The sequence below is a fragment of the Penicillium samsonianum genome, assembly GCF_028829775.1.
Source record: "Penicillium samsonianum strain IBT 33392 chromosome Unknown utg000004l_segment0_segment0, whole genome shotgun sequence".
Taxonomy (NCBI): Eukaryota; Fungi; Ascomycota; class Eurotiomycetes; order Eurotiales; family Aspergillaceae; genus Penicillium; species Penicillium samsonianum.
In genome coordinates, this window is record NW_026643262.1 from 258,336 (window position 1) to 278,972 (window position 20,637).

Here is a 20,637-nt window from a genome sequence, read left to right on the forward strand (position 1 = left end):
ATACTAATACGCTAGTCTATTATCTGATTTTCTATAACTTACGCTTAGCCGTTCTTACTACGTCGATATCTCCGAATGTTCGCTTAAGGTGCTTATAGAAGTTATAGTATCCTCCGAAGAATTTAGTAGTGGTGGTTAACTACTTATTGGTTTCCTTTTCGTAGTAATCTCGAATATATAGTTCGAACTAGCTCTATACTTAGCTATATAAGTAGGTTAATATAAAGATTACCTTACTAGCTTCGGTGGGTAGCTTAGTTTAATTTATATCGAGGTGTATATCTATTTAAGTGAGGAACCCTCGAAGCTTAGTTCGGTTTCCTTCGAAGCACTTAGCCTTAGGTAGTCGCGGTGCCTAGATAGCGCTAGTAGGTGTAGAGGCGATGACTTAAGACTTAATCTGCTCGAGGTACTCGTCTACCTCGCCGAACTTAGTGCCGCTCCGTTCGCCTAAGTCGGATAGTTGACTTATTATCTTCTTGATATTATACTCTAGTTCGCTAATCTTCTTCTTCTACTTAGCGATAGTGTTATCTCGCTCGATATCGGAGTTAGGTTTATCTTAAGGTAGAGTAGCCTACTCCCTAATAGGCTTCTTACCCGAACTAACGTGAGATATATTATCGTGTAGTGACTCGAAGCTTGATTCGAGACGGTCTTTAATATATTACGCACTACTAACTAGTTATAGTTAGGTTAGAAGGTTTCTAGTTTATACTTACCTTATACTTCTTAGGTTTCTAACGTTAACGATCTATACTCTTAACCGTACTATTACCTAATAGGCCTTACTATAGGATGGGTCCTATTAAGGTATCGAGGAACGATACTAGGTAGAGCGCCGAGTAGATCTATACCGGAGTATTAGTCTACTCGTAAGTGTTATTAAGTTATAATCAAGTTAAAGAGTCACTAAAGTTCTAAAGGTATATATAAGTAACAATATATGATTGAAGACGAAGAACTATACTAAGTATATAAACGAGTGTCCTTATATATCCTTCGTGCCTACTCCCTAGTCTACCCCCTAGGGGTAGATACTAGAGTCACCGTATACTCCTAGGTATACTCCTATAGAGTAGGTCCTAGAGTCACGCTTAGTTAGGCGTATCCTACGATCAACCTCTTCCTATGAAGTACCGGGGTTATACTTAGCTAAGTATGACCTACGGCTGTCCTACGACTAGTCCTATCCTAGGATAAGCCTAGTCCTACGATATGCCTTAGTCACGTGTCCCATTCGTTGGATCCCTAGGGATTCTATGATAGTTGCTATCGTGCGGTAGCCTATGTCGTAGGATCCGTGGTTCCTTACGATATGACTCGTCTTAGGTTCGCTAACACCGTGTGTTATTCTGTATCATAAGGGTACAACGGAAAGACCATATATTTCCGTGGTGTGTCACGTGACTTATTGGTTGGTTGGCTCTCGGTGGCCCATCGGTATGGCTTGTGGATCTCCACTAATTGGTGACGGGAGTGCCCGTAATAAGTGATTCTCGTATTATAGAGTGTACTATATTATTATATACTAGTTATACTATTAGTAATAGTCCTACCTAGTCGTCTTACTAGTAGTTTATATAGTGTTATAGGTACTATTTTAACGTCTAGTTCACTCTTTCTATTTATCCGTTAGTTTATAGATAGTATATAGTAGAGAGTCTAAGCTTAATACCTATTTAATCTATAAATGATTACTATATCTTCGATATAAATAACGTATCTCTATCTAATATAATCTTACTCGGTATTCTATAGTTTATAACTATATACCGTAGTACGATATTCGCTATTTAATCGGCGTTAATAGTTTCTATAGTCGGAATCATATAGGCGTACTTCGTGAGCCTATCGACTATAACTATAATTATATCGTGTCCCTCTAAAACTAGTAGCTTTATAATAAAGTCTATAGTGATCTATTCCTAAGGGTGGGATAGTGTCTTAGATAGCTATAATTCCCTATAAGGTGCGTGTTATACCGGCTTATTTCTTTAGCACGTGTCGTATCCTCTAATATAGAATCGGACCTTTTAATATATATCCGGAAAATAATAGTTTCGCGAAATCTATTCGATAGTCTTTTCTACCCCTATATATCTATATATAATATCGTCGTGATATCTTTTAATCACTTCGTTTTTAAGTTTTATTAGGATATATATTAATCCGTATATAAGGAATAATCTATTATTATCTAGGGTGAGTTTATCGCCCGTTCTAGTAAGTTATCTAAAAGGGTTAAATTAAGTTAAGGAATATAATAAGATTTATTATAAGTTTTATTTAGATTTATTGAATCGCCATACGAATGCTAGGTATAATGATAGTTAGTCGGTATTGGAAGTGTCCTGAGTTGCTGTATATTCGGTCAGGGCGACAGGTTATTCAATGTTGATGCAGTGCACCAAAAGGGGGTAACTCTCACAATAATCTGGAATCACTGTGAAATGAAAGGAGCTGAAAGTTTGAGCTATATCTATCCTCTAGGTATCCCAAAATGAGAGATATATTTGCCTCTTAGCTTAGGGAATAATTCAAAATCACCTCTGAAATTTGTGTCAATCTTCTCTCTGTACCTCTCAGCTGTCATCATTCTGTGTGATCTCTTTGTCTTCGTACGTATTTCAGACCCAGACACGTAGATATACCAATATTAAAAGATGTATAGAAGGGAAATAAGAAGATGGCGGTAAAACGACGTCTCAAATTGTCACTGGACTTTCTAAAGGTCATGTATCTACTGAAGGTGATGTAGTAATGTATTCAGAAGTTAAAATCACTTTTCAGGGAAGAGTGAGAGAAATGTTCATTAAATTACATAAACGAGACTTGGAAACAGTGGACTGCGCAGATACTCTGAATGTGCAAAGACTACTCAAAAGCAAATAGGTGTTAATCAAGATGATGATTGGTCGATTCATGAAAAGGTCTATGTACAAATGAGCTCGACTTAGCTTCACCCGAAGGTTACTAGTCACCAGCACTGCGAAGAAGTGCGAGCTCGTTGCTGGTGGCTCGCACTCCACATCTATCAAAGTCAGCCGCCCCGAAAGATGGGAGTTTTGAGCAACTGTCAAGCAATGCTGCGACGACCAACAAGATCAAGTCTAGTAGCAATCACATTCCGTTTCCGTCATAGCTAGGATCATGATCCGGCCCACATAGTGGAAACCGAACCACGACTCCGCAATCCTGGGATGAAGAGAGCCAAGGTCCACGAGAGCAAGAGGTGGGGGAGCAAGGGAGGGAGGAGGAAAGAGGATTAATGAGGAGCGGATCGCCATCTTGTCAAGTCTTCCATTGGCACATCGTTCTCCCCAAGACCCAGCTCGGGATCAGGATCTTTCTGAGGGTTGGCTCCCGGCGAAGAGCCTCGCCAAAATAGAAAAACCCCGACAGAACTACGGCCAGATCGGGTTGCGGCCCGATTCTTGCCGAGGCATCGCGTGACTCCATTACCTAGTGTGGTTATTATCGCTGCAGCAACAGTACAGGCACCCGTGATGAGGGCAGCCTTAATCGCGTCGGACACCATGGTGACCAACACGATAAAGGAAAAGGGGGGAAAGGTAAGATCAAAAGGAAATAGTACTTATCTTTGATTTGGTAGATTTGCGCGAGGAGAGAAAAAGAGAACAGATGGGCAGACTGCATTTGACGTGGGAAATTCACAACTGGAGGAAGCTGCAGCCATTGTGGAAACTGCCATTGCTCAAGACATTCGAGGAAGCCTCGAAGTGGATTTTACATCAGAATATGATAGGGCAGTTACAGCAAAGGTAAATCAATAAAATGAGTGAAAGCCATGAGCATCTACCGTTAATGTATACATGATCCCAAAACCCTGCCAGTTGACATATTTCAATTGCATTTTATATGCATCTATCCAACAACATCTAGGTCATACTAGCCGCAGAACAAATATAATTTGCCCCGTTTCGAGCCTTGACCCCAGCCCTTCACCAATCCAGCCTAGAATTATAATGAATCTGACGGGGATGAATAAGATCCTGCAAGGGAAGGTTCGAAGGTTGTCTGCCCAAACATGCCATGACTAATTCTTCAGCTTTATACGACCTCGGGAATCACGGGTAGTGAGTTCAAATTTTGTGCATGTCTATCCCAATAACTGCGAGACTATCCACTCAGAACAGAGCCATTGTGCTTTAGTGATCTCTGCCTAGCATTTTCCCTTGACCAACAACACAGCCGCATCATGGCTCTTCAAGGAGGCATTATACTTAGTCTTCACACAGCCCAAATCCTTACCAGTCCAAGCATCAATAACCCGATATGCATGATGACCCTTAAGCTCCGGGATCTCGCTCCATCTCGCAGTGCGAGTAGAAGTCGTATCCTCAGAGTTCAGCATAAGCACCAGCGTGCCCTCTAAAGTAGATGACGCACCAGACCAATATTCTGCTGGATGGACTGGGTCGAAAGTCCAGTCGGAGTTGTATCCCCACTTGTAAGGATGGGCAGGACTGCCAATAACAGGGTCTTGGTTGAATTCAAGAAGATACTTGTTCTTCAGAATGGCCAAGTGATCATCGTTTATAGAATCGAGCGTTAGATCTGTCAGTATATCTTGCCATGAGAACAGGACATTCAAAGAGATCACATACCGCCGTGCCAATAATCAGAGGGGACTTCATGACAGCCCAAAGTGCAAAGTGGGCCCTATTTTCCTCGATAGTAAGATCCCCATTACCAACCTCCAACATGTCCGGGTCGGGATGACCCCAGAAATTGACGTAGTTCATTAAGAAGCTATTCTCGTTGGCAATTTGCATAATACGGGCCCACTCCGCTGAATACAGTGTCAGCCACTGGCCTTCCACTCCATTATCAGTCAAATAACTTACCGGTGATATCGCCAGATATGCGCCACGAGTTTCCAGTTCCATTGCCCCAGGTATTCACGTCGGCTTGACCCCAGCCACAAAGTGAATAGAAGATCGTCCGGTCAACGTTGAGCAGTGCATCGCGCATTGTAGTATACCGCTTGTGTGTATTCGATGTTTTCCAGTCATACCCTTCTGGGGCGGGATTGGTAATATCAGGACAGGTGCCATTAGGGTAGTTGCCATTGCCATCAGGGACACAGTAGGTATATGTATCTGTCCAGTTACTGGGGACACCGCAATTGTCATATTTGAGATCTGCAGATTTTAGTATTTGGTAGAAACAGATTAACCGGAATAGAATAAAACGTACAGTCAACGCCCCACTCGGCAAAAGACTGCGCATCGACTGTCTCGTATCCTAGGCTAGCTGGATATCCAGCACAGGTAACCTCACCAGCACCTAGCATATATCAGATATCGGATATGAATTTCGATCAGCGTGGAGAAGATTAGGGTGTACTAACTGCTATAGATACCGAATTTCAGTCCCAAATCATGGACTTTCTTTGCAACACCAGAAATACCATCGGGGAACCTGGATGGATCAGGAATCATGCGATTTGTGCTCTTGTCGCGGGTGTTCTTGATGCTCCAGCAGTCATCGACTAGGAAGGGTCAGTGATTGTAACCATTTTGTATGCAGATAAAAGTTCGTACTGTTTATGTATTCATAACCCAGATCCTTCAGTCCAAGATTGACGGCCTCATTGGCGGCGGTGACGACCTTGGTAGAATTGATATCACATCCGAATGCATTCCAGGAATTCCATCCTAAAGCAGGTAATCGGCCCTATTTTGAGTCAGTATTTCTGTGATTTCTTCAGAATCACCAAGAAGAACATACGATATCATTCTTCCTAACCAGAGCATTTGCCGCTGGTAGGAAAGGCAGCGCAAGAGTGAGAGTCAATGGCCCTAGCATGACTTTGAATTGTATCTTGTTTCTTTTTCTGTACCAATTGACTAACTCCTGTAAACCTATGGGCCTTTATAAACCCGGCCAAGTGCGGGGAAGAATCAATGGCACCATGTCACCCTGGTTAAATTGACAATATACTAGCAGTGTCGATCATGACAGTCGTACGATACAGTAGTATCGCTTACATGCATAAATAGAGGGGATTGTTCTATATCCTCCGTACGGAGTACCCAATGGATAAACGTACCTTTCGATAATTTCCTGCCTGAGGTTTCAGTACCGTCTTTCAATGTTCCTAATTGGGGTAAACAGGGACGGAGACGGACACGGGGGAGTGGGGGAAAAGATCCAAACCAGCATAATAAGGAGAATATGTCAAAATAAGAGGGAAGGGCGCATTCGGGGAACGCTCCTGTTCTTGCATACTATGACATCAGGTCTCTGATGGTCGCTCCTTCAATGCAGATCAGTGCTAGAAAAGAGCATATACAATAAAAGCACACTACAGTGTCATATAAAAGGAAACTGTTTAGCTCTAACAACCATCATGATACATATCTATCGTAAAATCATTAGTCGTACAATATACACCACCATGCTTCCACCCAAATGCATATTAAAAAGAAGTACGCTTCACTTCGAAAAGAAAGAGAGGGAGAGACGATCATACAAGCGGCTATTGCTTTCCCAGGATCAAGGAACGGGCCTGGCGGGGATCTGTTCCGAGGACAGTGATGAGATACTCGATGCTAGCTTCAGAAGCCAAGCGGCGTTTCTCATCCTGGAACTCCGTGTTGCACGCATCCCACGTCGCGTTCCGTTCTTGACTTAGGACTGTCTTGGCGCGAATTTTAAACGCCGCACTGACCGGCCGGTGGTCAGAGGCGCGAACCTCATGTCGTCGGTAATCGAGCTGCTTGACACGGCCCAGGCCACGGTATAGGATGCGGTCGCACCAGGCGGGAGAGCGTTTCTTGTCACTGGAGTCATACTCGTCCGTGCCCACGTCGTACTTGTAGGTCGGGGCGAAGGTGATGGGTGACTCGGTGAAGGAGCGCAGGCGGAAACCGGGGTTCTTCCGCCGGGAAGCAAGTAGCTGGTCTCGGTCCAGGAGTTTTGGTAGGTTGTTCTGACGAACTGCGTCGATGATCACATTTCGAGGGATTGCGTCGATTCGGTAGTTCAGATCTCCGTTCAGAATGCACACTTCATGGTCCATGATCATGGAGCCATCACCACCACTGGCGAACTGATCTGTCCGCAAGGTCATGCTATTTTCCGCAGGCAGGGACTCGGCCTCTAGGATCGCAGCAATATCATTATTTCGGTTTGCGGTCTGGGTTTGGCCGGCCGCCAAATGGCAGTTCACAAAGCACATCGAGCTGTCGTCCAGGACGAAGCGCAAGACAAGGGCACCCTAATTCAATTAGATAAAAGCCATAGAAAAGACCGGGGACATCACAAACCTTGTTTCCATGTAAACCGCCCATCCCGCGCTTAATCTCCGAAGCACTGACGTTTTTGATATTATGGCGTTCCTTGTGTTTAACGAAAACGCAAGTAAACAGTCCCACCATGTTCGCAGAATGCAAAAGAACGTAGGATTCCTCGAGAGGCATGCATTCGTGAAGAGTACGAGTAAGATGATCGATCCATACTCGATACTGACGACTCATGTGTTCCTTCTCGCCGTTCTCTTTCTTTTTACTACCAAGCAGCAAGCTCTCTGTGGCGATGTCAGCGAACATTCACATAGGGAAAAAAAAAAATTTATGACTTACTAGCTGTGATTTTCTTATTCTCCAGATCAACCAACTCCTGGAACCCAAATATCACGATCTCAGGCGGGTCTTCGGGAGTGACTGCATTTCGGATGAAATCTGACGTTCGCACACTGCCAGGGGTAGAAGCTCCCGCGTTCCAAGTCAAGACGACAGCCTTGATTTCTCGGAAGTTGCAGAACTCCACGTCTCTGGCGTGCATCCGCGCATCTACCATACGTTAGTGGAAGCCATCAACGGATGAAAACAATATTTCACTTACCCAACCAATCATCCTCGAGCATTCCGTCCCAGAGGCGAATGCAATTATCAGTGCCGAGAGAAGTCACCTGCAGGCGATTCATGGTCCATACGCTGCTCATGTCTAACACGAAGCTGGATACGGGACTGTCGTGGGCACGCCAGTCTTTCTTCACAGTCCACGGGTTGGTGGACACATCGTAAACGTAGATCATGCCGGTTTTATACGCAGCCCAAAGATAGTCTCCGACAAATCCAAGGCAGTTGATTTTGTACACACTGACGTTTACCACCGCCAAGCAAGTAAAATCGGTTGAGGAATACACAGTAACCTTGCCGTCTGCGTGTCCCAAATATACCCGACCTCCATCTCGCGTGGTATAGGAACCGGAGGTCACATCGCCTGAGTGCTGAAGACCGAGAGGTCGTTTGAAGACCTTGAATGAGATATCATCCCGTGCATTAGGGCGATATACATGGACATCTTTCCCTGCTGCCAGCCACAGCTTGTCATCAACTACCATAGAGAATGTGTGGCCTCGGGCTACACGTTCGGAAGGGCTGTGGTAGCTGTATTGCAAGTTAGGTGTGCCGGTCTCGTCTGGCAACCAAACAAGCAGCCGGCCTTCGTCATCAAACGTCCATATTTCTTTCTTATGTCGCAAGATTTGGATGACTTCTCGGCGGGAGGGGTATGCGCGGGTTGCCACGATGGATTGGCTCGGGATATCGACTTCATGAAGATCTCCAGCGCTGGTACCGAGCCAGATGCGCTCGCCCTCGTCTTCAAGACCTTTCCCTGGCTTGAAAGCAAGAGATAAACTTTTCACAGTCTCGCCGTGGCTGAGACTCATAACTTGGTCACCAGTTGTAAGATCCCATACCCGAGTCAGATACCCGGTCGTGCACACATACTTGCCACACACAGCCAGCAAACGGGTATCATACTTCGTCAAGATATCTTTCGGTCCAGATTTAAAGCGTGGGGGTCGACGGTTAGCTTTTGAGGCATCGGGATAGTCGGTCCGTGAGATAGCTGGCTCTTCAGCTTGCTCTTCTTCCTCCGTGTCTGTACGCACCACGCGCCGCTCGGGAAGAGAAGAAGACAGGTGAGATTCGCGGGGTATAGAGGGTTGCCGCTGGATTGGTTTTGGGGCTGAGGATTCGCTAGCACGCGGGAAAGCAGGTGCAGATCTGGCAATCGGTGTCAGCTGCGCAGGGGTGCTTAGATGCCTGGGAGACTCTCGCACGGGGGAGACTCCACTTCGGCGGGGAGCCCCAGAGGGTCGAGGAGGAAGCCCTGGGCGGTCGTAGGGAATATCACTGGCTCGGAATTTCTGCGCCGAAAGAGGGGTAGCAGTGGCAGCAGACATCGGAGCGTCTACGGGAGCAGATGGAATCTGCACCATCAAGGGCTTGGACGCCCGTGAGGGCTCTGGGCCAGGAGGAGTCCTTGAGAATCTCATCTCTCTAACGTCATGCCTGGCACTCGCAGACGGAACAGGCGATCGTTCATCGAATGAACGTCCAATCGGTGGCTCCGTCGTTGGCCGAGCTGGTGCTGGCCGAGCTGGTGCCGGCCTAGCACTGCTCTTCTCAGTAGATTGCGGCTTCGGGATATGCTTCTCCGGGCTCCCAGGAGGGGTGCTAAAAGGTGAAACACTTCGATCGGGTGATGCTCGTCCTGATCGAGGATTCAACGTGCTGGTGTCCGAGTGAGAAAACATAGCCGGTTTCGCCGGGATTTTGGGCTTTGATGCGCGGTTAGCTGGGGGTGGCAACGAGGCGCTTTTTAATTTCCGGTCCGCCGGACTCCCAGTGAGATTGACGCGGAGAGACCCAGGTGACGCCCGAGGCATTGCATCCCCTGCATTAACAGATGGTCCGAACTTCGGTATCGGGGAGAGCGGGCGAGGTGGTGCCGGCGAGACGGACATCGATTCTCGCGGGCGATGGCCTGGACTCCGTGTCTTGCGGCTCTCACCATGCGGAGTCCAAACTTCATCGCGATCTTGTCCGCGCGGCGGCGATTGAGGCGACTGTACTGTCAAGGTTGGCGGTAGCTGTGGCGATGAACGATGGAAGTTCATAGAGATGGGCCGGCCATATCGTCTGCCGGAGAACCCACGGTCCCGGAAGTTCTCACCATTCGACTGCTGAAGCGGGTTTTGTCTCTCCTCAGCCGGGGTCCATGGGGAATGTGGCCGGGGCAAATCGAGCGAAGCACGGCTGGAGGATCTGAGGTCATCGCTAGGCTCCGGGGTTGCCCGTAAATGCGTTGTGGAAGTGTGCGGGCTGGCAGCTACAGCAGAGGGAGCTCTGCGGTGAGAAAGATTCTCAAAGTGAGACAGCAAGGAGGACACCGGTCTCTGTGGCTGCGTTCATGTTAGTTCATTGTGTGCAACAAAACAGTTACGTATGCATACAGTGGGAGGAGCGTCATCATTGTTGTCCAGCTGTTTCCCTGTGCCAGCCATGGCCATTATCACGGATCCGTCGCCGAGACCAGCTGGAGGAATGGGTCATAGACTTGGAGATATCTCCTGGGGGTCGAATAGTGGCGCGGAGGCAGTAGAGTAGGTGTTCGTGGGTACGGAACTGAGGCTACAGGGATATCGTGGGGCTCGGAGTATGAAGAGAGGAGACAACGTAAGCGGCGCAAAGGCCCAGTAAAAGAAGACGGAGCTTGGCCGTCAAGAGTTCGAGGAATTCCGAGGGATATCCAGGAGTATAAAAGGGGGTGAAAGGCGAAAGTCGATGAAATGGAGTGGCGGGGAGGAAAGTGGAGGGAATCACGGGAGTTGGCGATCACTTTGTGTCTGAATTTCTTCGGACTTGAGCATCGACATCTCGCACTTGGCCGTTACTTTTCTTTCGCATTTCATAGCCATGTGGTAAGTCTGCTTCTTGCGATATTCAAGAGAACCCTCATGCTCAAGCTTCCCCCAATCCCCCTGGTCCAAAATTCTGATAGCTAATACAATCTCCCCGCTTTGCAGTAAACACATTCTGAACGCCCAAGTGGCCATCCGCTCGCACTGCTGTACGCTCGAATCGACCTCGCATTTGATCACAGGGGATTGACTGAAGAGATCTAGGCCGAAAATGGTTTGATTGCGCCGAATGTCACCAAGAGAGCGAGTCGCACATGCTCGAGAAGAGCGCCGAGATGGTACGCCCCTATTCTCCGGTTAGAGCAAGTTTAGCAGTCTGACATTCCATGGGGTAGATATTTGCATGCAAGAAGTGCAAGAAGTGTTTCCGCAAGGACGCTGCTGAGTTCGATGAGACGTATGCAAGGAACGGTTCGAAATCCAAGTGGCAGCGTGCTAATCTTGCTTTCAGTGACGAATACTGCCCTCACTGTGATAATCACTTTGTCATTGAGGCACGCGAGCCCGAGGCACGACTACACGTGGAAGGTGACGATGCTCGTATGGACAACCGGTATGTCGAGCACATAAGATCTTCTAATTGGTAGGATGCTGACCATATCAAGCATGCTTAAGGACGAGCGTGTTGCGCGCGACAAGGAGCGCTCCCTCTTCAGTATTAGAGATGTGTCGGACCGCATGGGCTAGATTGTGCATTTTGGGGAAGAAAAAGACAATTGGCAGGCGCAATTTCATGATGTTGACGATTTGATGGTTACTGTTTCTGGCAATAGTTCAAGGCAGATGGAAATTCCCTTTGCATCAATACCCTTTTCTGCGTGTACAATATACAATACGAAAGAAACCGGGAGATGTTGTTTTAAACTTCATGATTTTGGATTCTCGTCAAGGAAGAGACCCAACGCTACTGTAAATTGAAACAAATCAACGATCCATTCACCTCTTAGGCTCTGAATCCTTCTAAGTCTAGCACTTATTCGGTCGACTCGCCGCCACCCGGCCGGGTGAGGATAGCCGTGGTGGTCCCTGCCCGGGTCTTCTTCTTGGCCGCTTCCTCCTGCTTCTCTGTCTCGATGCTCTTCACGTACGACTCGATCTGGTCATCTGGGAGCATCTCAAGAGTCTTACCGGGCGCCATGATGGCGACCTCGATGTTCTTAGCACCCGTCTGCACAACCTCAAGCAGAGACTTGATGGTCAGCTGGATTGTCTGCTCACGGTCCATGTCCTCCTGGTGGTTGCGCTCAAGGAATTCGCGGACGGTCTTGCTGGAACGACCGATGGCGTTGGCTTTCCTGTAGCGAGAGAAGAGAGATTAGTATTCATTTGATATTAAAACGTAAGCTCGGAAAACACCTACCAGGCCGAGTAGATTCCAGATGGCTCGGTCTGGTACAGTCGTGGGATGGAGTCATTCTTGTCAAATCCAACCACCAGCGTACTGATACCAAATGGACGCACACCACCACTCTGTGTGTATCTCTGCTGAACACCAGCAATATATTTCGTAATATACTCGATGCTGGCGGGGTCCTCGACGGTCAGGCGGTGGGACTGAGCTTCTAAGCGGGCCTTGTCGATAAGGATGCGGGCATCGGCGTTCAGTCCAGCAAAGGCGAGACAGGCGTGGTCATCCACCAGGGCGATCTTGGAGGGAGTAATGCGGGTATCTTGGAGCTTGAGGGCGGAACGCTTTTCGCAACCGAGGACGACGATATCCTTGCCTTTGACACCAACAGCGCAAGTTCCTAAAATCACCTGTCATCAGCAAATTGTGTCTTCTGATGAAGAAAATGGGAGCGACGGCAGAAAATAGAGCAGAGAAAGCTGCCAGGGAAGCAAATAACGGCGATCTTACCTCGCTTCACAGCCTCCATGGCATATTCAACCTGGAAGACGTGTCCATCGGGACTTGGGGGAGGGTTAGAAAACAAACTCTGGAGCTGAAGTGTAGCTTGAAGGCCTCATACCTGAATACTGCGATAAGTTAGCATGATACTTTCGTCCTGGTCAGGAGCAAAGGGAGCTGGACGTGGGGAGCTAGCTTACCTGAAAGAGCTCGGTCGTATCCGGACATTGTGAATCAAGGAGGGGTGGACGAGCGGTGATTAAAGGTTGCTGTAAATAAACAGTTTAAAGGAAGCAATCAGGTAGAATAAGGGCAATGCAGAGTGTCAAGTAGCTGAGGTCAATTGGGTTGGAGCAATGACGGGTTCCGGGCGGTGGACGCGAAAGCCTACGGCTGCCTCAAGCGCCAACCCTGTACTTGCGTTAAGTATGGACTCGCCATAGTAATCTCATGTACCTTTGCAGTTGACCTATTTTCCAACAGTCTTCCAACGAAAGTGAATCATATACTATTGAATATTGTTTCCTAGGAAGAGAAAGACTCAAATTAGTCTTGAATTCATTTAGGAATCAGTCAAAATAGTCCACTTATAAGACTTTACCCTGTACATGTCGACAAATATATAAGAATACCGATGTATCTACTAGAATTTTATATAGTCAAACCACTTAGATAACGAGAATACATATGAAAGAAAGTATAGACACAATGATTTTTTTGCATTCACAGTGCTTCGACCCCGAAGAGATGCTCGATTCGATGCCCAAGCTTCAAAGTAAATCCCCAACACCCCAAACGGAGTCCCAGTATATCCCCACCCAGATCAAGACCGTGAATTCTCCGACGCTTCCCATGACCAAAGAGTGCAGAAAGGGAGCAAAATATCTAAAATGCAATGCCAAAAGCAGGGACCCAACGCAAATGTGTCCATGCCTGACAATAAACCAGAGATGGGAACATTCGAAAAATACATGCACCACACACCCCTACAAGGGGGCTTATTCCCCCTCGAAAGATAAAAAACAACCATATAGCGCAAGATGAAAAAAATCACAAATATGGGGGGAAAAAGAACAAAAAAACAAAAAAAACAGACCAAAACCCAACGATAAAAAAGCATCACGCAAAAAAGCACAGGGCGGCGAAGGCGAGAGAAAGAAATCCGAAATCTTCGACGCTAACCCGCCTGCTCCTTCCAACCCGATGCACCAAAACCGCAGAATCCCTTATACAAATGCGTATCAACGAATATCAACCAACGCAGAAACCCGCCACAATGCAGGGTTGCAATATGGACAACATGAGCGTGAGCGCCCAGTTCGTGAGTGGGGCGTGAAGTAGGTACAACTAGACCCATATTTAAGCGGGCGACTTGTTGGCACCGGAGCCGTTGCGACGAGAGTGGGGGTCATCAGATACCGTCAGACCACCGAGGCCACTCGACAAGAAGGCGAAGGGGTCACTAGCACCATCGGTACCGTAGAAGGCACCGTTCGAAGCACTGGTGGAAGGAACACCGTGGTCCGCACCAGTGAAAGCGGCCTGAGTGGCCGGGTTGGCGAAGGAGGCAGCCGAGTGCGAGGTGGTGGAAGAACCGTAGCCCGAGTTCATCTGACCCATGGGAGGGTACGCACCGGGGGTGTTGTTACCCAGTCCACTGGAGGGCAGAGTGTAGTTGTTGGGTGGGCCACCGAACTGCTGGCTGAAACCACCGAATCCGCCGGCAGTAGAGGCGAACGGAGCTGGGGCAGGGGTGCTAGCCATCGAGTTGGGCCCCATATTGAATTGCGACGGTGGATCCATCGGGGATGGGAATGCCGAGTCTGCCACGACGGCAGCGCCCGAGCGAGGGGCACCGCAGCGTAGACAGTTGATGTTCTTCGCAAAGTTGTGGTAGCCACAGCCCTCAGAACCACACTTCCAGTCACCAGCGCGGAAGGGGACAACGCCGCCGTTGCCTCCCATACCACGCGAGTGACCACCACCCATACCGTGACCACCGTGGCCCATGTGAGGAGGCATCATTGATGGAGGGCCGTAGCCGTAGTTTCCGTAGTTCATTGGGTCGGGTGCAGCCGCCATGGCGGGGAACGAGCAGCGGAAGCATGCTGTGCGGCGCTGGAAGTTAGAGAAGCCGCAAGACGGGCAAGTCCAGTCACCAGGACGGGGGCGGTTCTTGGAGGGTGGGAAAGGAGTGAGGATCTCGGCGGCCCGGTCCAGAACCCGGCTGGAAGAAGGAGAGACCTCAATCGCCTTTTCGTTGAGCGCACGGCCGTTCATGCACAGGCTTTCAGCAGCCTAGTAAACAGTTAGTAGGCAAAACATAAGGATAAAACATAGGAATTTCTGTATCATAGAACAGCCAAAAGAAAATCAAGATGGAAACTCACCTCCTCGTGGGAAGAGAAGACGGCAAAGCCAGTGCCAGTGGGTTTGTGCTGGTCTGGCGTCCGCAGAGTCCAGAAGGCGATGGGACGACCACCGAACTGGGTGAACCAGCTCTCCAACTCAGACTGAGTGGTATCGTGGGGCAGGCCACTAAGGTGCAGGACCTTGCTCCGCTCTGCCAAAAAGGCCCGAACGTCGGCATGAGCATCCATAGGACGAGTGAGGATCTCAGGGTGTTCCTGGGGCGGCTGCGACTTGCGGATCAAACCACGAAGCACGCGGGCGAGAGTAACCGATTCCTCCATGGCACGGCGTGGTGAAGCGGGGGCCAAAGCTTGCAAGTGGAAAGGAAGGTTGTGCTTAATCGGGGCGGACGACTGAACGGGCTCGACCTCGAGGGCAGCGCAGATGTTGGAGAGCGAGCTGGGACCGAAAGGCAGCGACTCGGGGTGATGGGTCTGCCAGCGTTGATATTCAGTTCGCAGGTCGAAAGTGCGGGAATGCTGCAGGTATGCGGGCAGCACGACGGCCTTGTCGCGGGCCTCGCGGGGCAGCTGCACCCGCAGATCCCACGAGTCCAACGTCACAAAAGCAAACTCGAGGTGTTTGCTAGTGAGGTGTTCCTGGGCGAAGGCGTCGAATCGGGAGATGGCGTCCCGGAAAGTACCTGCGGAGCGAACGTGTTCCCATGTCAAAGTGGTCAAGCTCGCTTCAGAGAATTGTCAGCCACAAATTGATTCCTAGCAAAACCCAATGCAATCCAAGGTTGTTATCAAGGCGATCTTACTGCAAAGCGGGGTGATTGGGGTATTGACGGGCTTGACGAGCACACTTTCACGGTGCAGCTAAACAATTGGGAAGAAAAGGTGTCAGCTTTCGGGTTCGCCTCGGGAGTAAATTGAATGTTGGGTAGACGGTTGGGGGGGAACGGACTTCCTCGCAGGTCTTGGTGTCCAACAGGATCCATCCTAACTCAATGACCTCAGCCGAGTCCTTGGTGACATATACGCCATGTTCGTCACAGGTGGTTGCAACGTGGATGACGATGTATCGATCCAGCTTGGGGGTTGGTGCTGAAACGGCCGCCATCGCTGACTTGTCCGGTGCCAACGGAGCGGCAAGGGAATCCCGGGGGAAGATGGGGGGGGAAAATGTCTCTGCGGGAAAAGCAGAAGACAAAGACAAGGCCGGAGAAGAGAGTGGTAAGAATAGAGGAGAAAGCCCGGGGGAGGAGAGAAGGGAAAGGGGGGGGGGGGGGGGGGGAGGAAGAAGAAAAGAGCCAACTCGGTGGAGTTTTGAGAGAAAATGAAAAGTTTCGGGGCTCACGGGGGGAGACGGAGATTATACAATTACAAATGAATTATATAGATGTTTTTTCTTAAGAGATTCAGAAATAAATCCTCTTTTTATCTCACTTTCATCGAATCTTCTATCCTTCAAATTCCCCTGGAAATTGTGTGTTCGGACTGGTCTTGACCGTGCAACCCCAACCGGGCCCAGATCCCTGTCTTAGTACGCCTTGTCGGATTTAGACGAGTCAAGTAGGACTAGAATGTTGTATATAGATAGGTATTAATATTTCTGTCTAGGTAATGGCTAATAGTACTGTTGTTGGTTGGACATTTCCAGAACTATTAGGTAGGATATCAATAAGTCATACAAAAGAGGCAAAAGCAATTACAAGGTAGGACAGATGTACCCCGTACCTAGGTAGATATACAGTGAAACATAACCAGAACTGAGATAAATATAGACAACATTAGAAGATAGACAAGAATGTCAAGATGGACATTCCAAATATCAATTCTCTCAGCCGCTGTCAAAAATATATCATCACGTGGCACATCACGTGGACATATATTGAAGTTGTATGGATGTAAGAAGAACTCGTATAATGGCATTCATGCAAAAGGTATTCGAAAAATCAAACACCGAAAATATGTACAGAAACCTAACACCAAACCCCTAACTTCAACAAACGCCAACCAAACCTCGGAACTCGGAACAATCATCACTCATCACCCGTCTCTTCCTTGATTATTGTCCCCCTACTAGTATCATGGTCATCTTCATCTTCTTCCATGATACTGGGTTCAATGGAGACAATGGGACGATTGGCTGTAGCAGAAGTAAGACGGCTGTCACCCTCACCCTCGTCTTCCTCCATGATACTCGGCTCAACAGAGACACGACGACGGCTATAACCACCAGTAGGGTCCACAGAGCGACGAACACTACCAGAGCGTACACTAGCTCCATCGTTGTCAGGGTCTTCAGTGCCTTCACGAGGACGAGCGCTAGCAGCGCGACCATCCTGTGCAACGGCAAGGATCTTGAGGATCGCGTTCTTGGCCTTGACGAGAGCATTTCGGCTGGAGGCTTCAGCGGCGAGACCCTCTTCAATGGTTTGGTCCAATAGGTCCTTGACCTCGGTCGCGAGCGCAGTGTTTTCAGGATCGATTTCGACACCCGTAGCACTGCGAATGCTAGTTCGGAATTGATCATCCCCCTCGGGGGCACGAGAGCTAGCTCGTGCAGGCGCCGGTACTGTAGGGGCGGCGAAGTAAAGCTTGCTGAGAAGAGAAAAGAGAAGCTTGCGTTCTTCGCGTGAGCAGCGATTCGCGGCAGCGCTGACACCGAGAACACGCTCGAGGATCTCCTTAACTAGGGCGAGGTGAACCCATCCACAAACATTGGAGCTTGCAGCACCGCCAGCCAGAATTCGTTCACCACCGAGGCCAACGACTCGGCGCTCATCAGTCCACTCAGAAAGCATACCAACAACACCAGCCATGAGAGCCTTGACCTCGCGCTCGCCGACGCTTGGATCGATTTCCCCATCACTGTCTTCCTCGGCCTCGAGTGAGTAGTGTTCCTCTGCAGCATTCATCACAGCACGGATAACCGGTACGGCCACCCGGCGCATGTGCTGCGTGTTTTCCACGCGGGAATGGCAGTATACAGGGAAGAAATAAGCCAATGACTGTCGTAGTGCTGGGTTTTCACGAGTGCGTGGGTGGTAGAAGGAGACCACGAGGGACAGCAACAGAGTTTCAACAGCATTCTGATTGAGTTCCTGGATTGCGGGTGGGACATTCGGTCCAGAGGGTGTGAAGGTATTGGTAAGTAGCAGCTTGCAGAGAGCGGCGGCTGCTCCGGACTGCACGCTGTTGGGAGAGTTGGCACGCAGAGCTCGGGCGAAAACCTTCAGCAAAGGCTTCTGCATGGCAGGTGGCGTGACGGTCTCGCCATCAGCCTGGGTAACGGGAGCGAGTAGGGATGGGTGAGTTGTGATCATATCGCAGAGGATTTGTAAAGCTGTGACTTGCAATGCCTCGTGACCCTTGCTATAGCAGTGAATGAAGAGTGTCATATTTTCTTCGGCCAAATTCTGTGAAAATCAATAATTAGCGAACCTCGTCTTCGATCAGAAAAGAAGATACTAACCTTGTCAAGCAGACAGCAAAGACCCAAGCACAAGAGACCACGCTCTCTGATTGGAGCTTCGTGGCTGCGAACAGCGGGCACCACAAGGTTATTCAGCATAGTAACCAGGTTCATGTTCTGCTGCAGGTGGCCCTGGACATTCTGCAACATGCACTGAGCAATATACAGACACTTCATATTAACAACAATCTCGCGGACGATCTTGGCCTTGGCTTCTTCCTTATTAAAGGGAGCGACCTCTTCATCCCCAGGAGTTTCGGATCGTCTGCTAGTGTCGTCACTGATCTCAGACCTAGCAGAAACAAAACTATCTTCGGTGGTGATGGTGTCGTGAACTTCGGCAATAGCTTCCAGAACAACACTGCAAAATTCGGCCTCAGCTGCAGTATCAGGTCCGCAGACACAGCGGAGTGTTTCAACGACGAGTTTCGTGCTCTCTTCCGGGAGTTCTGGCACGGCCAAAGTTTCTCGCAGAAGCGAGAACATCTTTCGTCGACCGACCTCATCGCTGTAATCTAGAGTGATGGCGATATGGAGCAACTGTTCCACAACAAATTCGTGCTCGACAGCGTCATCATCATTCGCTTCACCAGACTCTTTGGAAATCTTCTTCCGCTCCAAGAGATTAGTGATGTATTTGCCTAGGAAATAGGCCATCGCGGTGACCTCGGGCATCTTGTCTTCTGCTAGGCTGTCGTACTTGCCTTCATTCTCCACGCGGCAGAAGTCGTTGAAGGACCGGAGCAAGAACGCGGATTCACCAGTTAGATTCTCCCAGAAAGGCTCGTCAAAGACAACAGCTTCACGATAGTCCGCACGGCCCTCCCAGAACCCGCGCATTGCCTCATGTGCAATTCCGCTTTCCATTCCAGAATTAACAACGTCAATTCTCTCCAGAAGTTCAAGCAGCGCGTTGATGTCGGGTGCAGAGCGCTGGCCAGTTGGTCCCTGATTCGGGTCATTGTTCGTGCCAGCGCAATCCTCGACCCATCTGTCGTAGAACAATTTGGCCGTAGCCTTACGAACACTTTCATCACGATCACGTAGACCCCATCGGAGGAGCTTTTCTCTCATTGATAGAGATAAATGGCGGAAGTCGCCCAGGGTAGGCAGAAGACGTGAGTACAGTGCGCGTCTGGTAGGGGCATCCAGATCACGGGCTCGCTCAAGAAGATAAGGAAGCGTCACTGGAGCGAGGGGGAGATTTGTGAGGAGCATTTTGCGAACGTCGGCGCTTGTATCATTTTGCATAATTTCGATCAGCTTCTCAAGAAGGGCAGAGTTGTCGTCATTGCCTTCGTCTTCTCCATCGTCTCCCGCCAAACGTCCTAGCCCCAGGACCGCCTGTACCCGGACGGAGGCCTCCTTATCACGGAGACGCCTCAGAAGGCCCTGTCTTATCGTATGGTATAGCTCGTCGTCGATCGATTCCAGCGAGTTCACAATGTGGGCGGTAATTTGTGTTGCGCGGAAGCGCACCATCTTATCCTTGGCACCCATGACGGGTCCCATCAGCGAAATAAGACTAGATGTGAGGCGGGCAGTTGGTGTCTCGGGATTGTGGTCATCATCTTCACCCGCGGCAAAAATCTCATTATCTTTCTCAGCGGCATGACCGAGGAAAGTACCCAAGAAGCGCAAAATTCGGTCTCCAACAGGCTCGCTCTTCTTGATTGTGAGAATCCGGAGCATGCAGCGGCCGACTTCCGTGTTGAATTCCTTCTCGGCCTCCGTTTCCTCACCGGGAATCAATGCCTCCTCGGGCTCTTGGTCTTTTCCTTTGTTATTCTTCTTTTGTGAGATACCACAGCAAAACTCTTGGAGCTTGCGCAGGCGCACAACAAGCTTTCGGTGACCGGTAGTGGAGCGCTGAGCATCCGCAAAGAGCAAGCACACATCGCGACGCAAAGTGGGGGACGATGATGGCTCTGTTGGTTCTTCGGGGATCGCAAACGATGGAGTAACGGAGCCAGCACGCCCAGACGCAGAGGGCTGTGCTGACGACCTGCGTGTCGTCGCAGATGTCGAACGGGCGGCGACTCTGCCAGGCATTGTTGTGTTGTTGTTAAGCGTTGATTATTCGAAGGCGAAAAGCATTGCAGACTGCGGGACCGATCAAAGGAGTGGAGGCCTTGGCGGTAAACAAACAGCCCAAAACGGGAGGCCGATAGCCGATAAGGGTAGTATACGCACGTGAGCTGACTAA

The 20,637-nt window shown here is 49.2% G+C and overlaps 8 protein-coding genes across 8 annotated transcripts; 2 read left to right on the top strand and 6 right to left on the bottom strand.

Moving 5' to 3' along the window:
* Positions 1–3,268: 3,268 nt before the first annotated feature.
* Positions 3,269–3,541, bottom strand: N7471_006995 (uncharacterized protein; the record flags this gene model as incomplete). The annotated part of the gene is made up of 1 exon (XM_057279714.1): positions 3,269–3,541. The coding sequence occupies one exon, from the start codon at positions 3,539–3,541 to the stop codon at positions 3,269–3,271; it is 273 nt and encodes a 90-aa protein (XP_057133974.1).
* A 645-nt stretch (positions 3,542–4,186) lies between these two features.
* N7471_006996 (glycoside hydrolase family 27 protein) lies at positions 4,187–5,914 on the bottom strand (the record flags this gene model as incomplete). The annotated part of the gene is made up of 7 exons (XM_057279715.1): positions 5,758–5,914; positions 5,571–5,703; positions 5,378–5,518; positions 5,224–5,313; positions 4,872–5,168; positions 4,628–4,816; positions 4,187–4,581 (listed from the first exon to the last, which is right to left on the bottom strand). The coding sequence occupies exons 1-7, from the start codon at positions 5,833–5,835 to the stop codon at positions 4,187–4,189; spliced, it is 1,323 nt and encodes a 440-aa protein (XP_057133975.1). The 5' UTR covers positions 5,836–5,914.
* A 594-nt stretch (positions 5,915–6,508) lies between these two features.
* N7471_006997 (putative inositol polyphosphate phosphatase) lies at positions 6,509–10,336 on the bottom strand (the record flags this gene model as incomplete). The annotated part of the gene is made up of 5 exons (XM_057279716.1): positions 6,509–7,249; positions 7,299–7,558; positions 7,614–7,823; positions 7,876–10,228; positions 10,280–10,336. The coding sequence occupies 5 exons, from the start codon at positions 10,334–10,336 to the stop codon at positions 6,509–6,511; spliced, it is 3,621 nt and encodes a 1,206-aa protein (XP_057133976.1).
* A 406-nt stretch (positions 10,337–10,742) lies between these two features.
* N7471_006998 (CHY zinc finger protein) lies at positions 10,743–11,434 on the top strand (the record flags this gene model as incomplete). The annotated part of the gene is made up of 6 exons (XM_057279717.1): positions 10,743–10,747; positions 10,853–10,896; positions 10,952–11,025; positions 11,083–11,144; positions 11,199–11,300; positions 11,353–11,434. 6 exons carry the CDS (start codon positions 10,743–10,745, stop codon positions 11,432–11,434), a joined length of 369 nt encoding a protein of 122 aa, XP_057133977.1.
* Positions 11,435–11,720: 286 nt separating this feature from the next.
* On the bottom strand, positions 11,721–12,824 carry pre6 (proteasome core particle subunit alpha 4; the record flags this gene model as incomplete). Its single annotated transcript, XM_057279718.1, has 5 exons — positions 11,721–12,042; positions 12,108–12,495; positions 12,606–12,658; positions 12,718–12,724; positions 12,797–12,824. The coding sequence occupies 5 exons, from the start codon at positions 12,822–12,824 to the stop codon at positions 11,721–11,723; spliced, it is 798 nt and encodes a 265-aa protein (XP_057133978.1).
* A 501-nt stretch (positions 12,825–13,325) lies between these two features.
* N7471_007000 (uncharacterized protein) lies at positions 13,326–13,937 on the top strand (the record flags this gene model as incomplete). Its single annotated transcript, XM_057279719.1, has 2 exons — positions 13,326–13,427; positions 13,734–13,937. Coding segments are annotated over 2 exons (306 nt in total), but the record flags the coding sequence as incomplete, so codon positions are not given.
* An 18-nt stretch (positions 13,938–13,955) lies between these two features.
* N7471_007001 (putative RNA binding protein (Arp)) lies at positions 13,956–16,073 on the bottom strand (the record flags this gene model as incomplete). The annotated part of the gene is made up of 4 exons (XM_057279720.1): positions 13,956–14,894; positions 14,987–15,693; positions 15,772–15,829; positions 15,918–16,073. The coding sequence occupies 4 exons, from the start codon at positions 16,071–16,073 to the stop codon at positions 13,956–13,958; spliced, it is 1,860 nt and encodes a 619-aa protein (XP_057133980.1).
* Positions 16,074–16,995: 922 nt separating this feature from the next.
* Positions 16,996–20,483, bottom strand: N7471_007002 (condensin subunit YCG1; the record flags this gene model as incomplete). The annotated part of the gene is made up of 2 exons (XM_057279721.1): positions 16,996–18,375; positions 18,432–20,483. The coding sequence occupies 2 exons, from the start codon at positions 20,481–20,483 to the stop codon at positions 16,996–16,998; spliced, it is 3,432 nt and encodes a 1,143-aa protein (XP_057133981.1).
* Between the last annotated feature and the right edge of the window lie 154 nt (positions 20,484–20,637).